This window comes from Quercus robur, chromosome 12 (genome assembly GCF_932294415.1).
Source record: "Quercus robur chromosome 12, dhQueRobu3.1, whole genome shotgun sequence".
NCBI lineage: Eukaryota > Viridiplantae > Streptophyta > Magnoliopsida > Fagales > Fagaceae > Quercus > Quercus robur.
In genome coordinates, this window is record NC_065545.1 from 26847863 (window position 1) to 26850342 (window position 2480).

At 34.3% G+C, this 2480-nt stretch overlaps 1 protein-coding gene across 1 annotated transcript; it reads right to left on the reverse strand.

Moving 5' to 3' along the window:
- Window positions 1-343: 343 nt before the first annotated feature.
- Window positions 344-1960, reverse strand: LOC126709822 (transcription factor MYB108). The gene is made up of 3 exons (XM_050410168.1): window positions 1624-1960; window positions 1200-1329; window positions 344-1085 (listed from the first exon to the last, which is right to left on the reverse strand). Exons 1-3 carry the CDS (start codon window positions 1784-1786, stop codon window positions 551-553), a joined length of 828 nt encoding a protein of 275 aa, XP_050266125.1. The 5' UTR covers window positions 1787-1960; the 3' UTR covers window positions 344-550.
- Window positions 1961-2480: the final 520 nt, after the last annotated feature.

Sequence of the window (2480 nt, forward strand, 5' to 3'; positions counted from 1 at the left end):
AAGCATAGAAAATATATGAAACTGTGGATTTGTTTAAATTAGCTTCCAGTAAAAATATATTGAATTGTGTAATATTGTTTAAAGTTATACTTGATGATTATCTTATAATATATATATATATATATATATATGTATGTATGTATCCTTAGTACTCCTCCATTAGTGAGTTTATTCTCCAATCAGATCAAACGAAAAGGATGTGAATAATTACGTGCAAGCAAAAGCCAAAAGCCAAATACCCAATAACCCGAATGATAATGGGAGGAGCACTATCAAAATTTATAAATTTTGTGGAAGATATGGACCTTTTTGCTTGAAAGACAAAGGGAATAGCACGAGACTGTTAATTTATATAACATTGCTTTAGTATCTTCTTCGGTGCTCTTTTTCTTCTTTGATTTGGTATATATGTTGGTAATGGTACAAATAAAAGTAGTTGTCATATTAGCAACGTTAGCATTAATGCTACTTTTGTCTCTCAAATACATACATACATATATTTTGTTTGAATACCTTAATGCGTCACGTAAAGGAATTCTATTATTAATTTTCAGATCTCATCGCAAAGCTGTTGTTGCAAAAACGACAAATTCTCTTCATTCCACAAACTATCCAATGTGTCCCCACCACCAAACCCATGCTCAAAAGCTTGCTGGATATCCACTCCCTGTGGGCAAAAACCTGACCCATTTGTTGATTCGTTCGGGTAATTACTGCCCGAGAAATCGTAACATTCGGTTAGGTCTGAGATTTGAGCCTCGGATGAATCCGATGATACAGCAGGCATGAAATACGGGTCAATTGGGTCGGACCCAGATGCATGGACTTGACTTGGGTCGAGGGTGACCCCGCCACAGTCAGTAGTAGTGCTATATTCCATGGTGGGTTGATCCGAGTGGGATTCGGATGTGGCCCGGATCCGCTCCATCAAGCGAGGAATCCATACGTAACGCATGGCGTCTCTAAATTGTTTGCTATTGACATCACATTTGAGTTGCTTAGCTTGCTTTTGTACCCTTGTTCTCCAATAGTTCTTGATCTCATTGTCTGTCCTACCAGGCAGGTATTGCGCTATCTTGGACCACCTATTCATTATAATGATTCAAAAACCAATAACCCAACTAAATTAAATACATATACATAAAACCAAACAATATGATAATGTAAAGAGGAACAAAACAAAACAAAAAAAAAAGTACCTATTGCCCCACTGAGAATGGAGCTCAAGAATCAATAGCTGCTCTTTCAGAGTGATATTTCCACGTCTAACATCAGGCCTCAAATAGTTTAACCATCTTAATCTGCAGCTTTTGCCAGTTCGTTTCAAACCTGAATTATTGATTTGGAGAAACAAATACAGTGATTAAAAGTTAAAACTGGAAATTTTAGTTGTGTTCTAATTGTGAAAAGTGTAAACTCAATACAAAGTACTGTACTTAATTTGCTATTTTACCCCAAAACGAAAGTTTCTGATAACTAGCTATTTTTGTTGTGTAATTGCCATATCCTTACAGTTCATCAAACTCAAAACATAACCAAGAATATGTGTTCATATATATATATATATATATATATCTTGATGCAAAAAGGAAAATTGTTGTGAGTTTTGTGTTTAATTAATACCTGCACAGCGAGCAACAGAGTTCCAGCGACCTTCACCATGGAGGGTGATATGATTCATGAGCAAGGTGTCCTCTTCAGCTGTCCATGGACCTCTTCTAATGTCCATATCCTCTTCACCTACACCAAGTTTTGCAGACCCACAAGCTCTCACGTGAAAATCCATTGATTCCTCACTCAACTTTATTAAGACTCTGTGTTGTGTATTTGTTTGAGTCTGTTAGAGAGAGAGAGAGAGAGAGAGCGAGAGCTCTTGGGGGTTTGGAAATGGATTAGTCAGAAGAGAATAAAGAAGAAGATGGGTTTCGTTGGATTAAATTTAGGGATAAGACGGGATTATATATAGAGATAAGATGGGATTTGGAAAGCCATATTTTATATATCAAATGAAAATAAAAGAAAGACCATATCACTTGGAATATTTAAAAACACTTATTATTAAAGAAGGAAAAAGTGGTACACATACGTGATTGCACACGCCAAAAATTAAGAATAATTATACTAATTACTTTTATAATAATTAAGCATTAAGCATGGGTTTGACGGACCCTTAGAATTTTTTTCATTTGTCCATCACACACGCGCAGAAACTAGTGCAACTTGTGTGCTTACTAGAATTCCGAGTTGGTCTTTTTTTTTCTTTTTTCTTTTTTTAATTGGTCTGGTTAATAAGTGTCTTTAGAATATTTATTAACATAACATTTTAGGAAAGTTTCAGTATGAAAAATATAGAAAGTTGAAAAAATAAAAAAAGATCGGTTTTTTTTTTTTTCATAAAAAGTTTATAAAATATGCTATAAACCGATTTCTTAGAGTATATATATGTTAACTTTTCTTTTTTAATCTATGGTTTTAACATT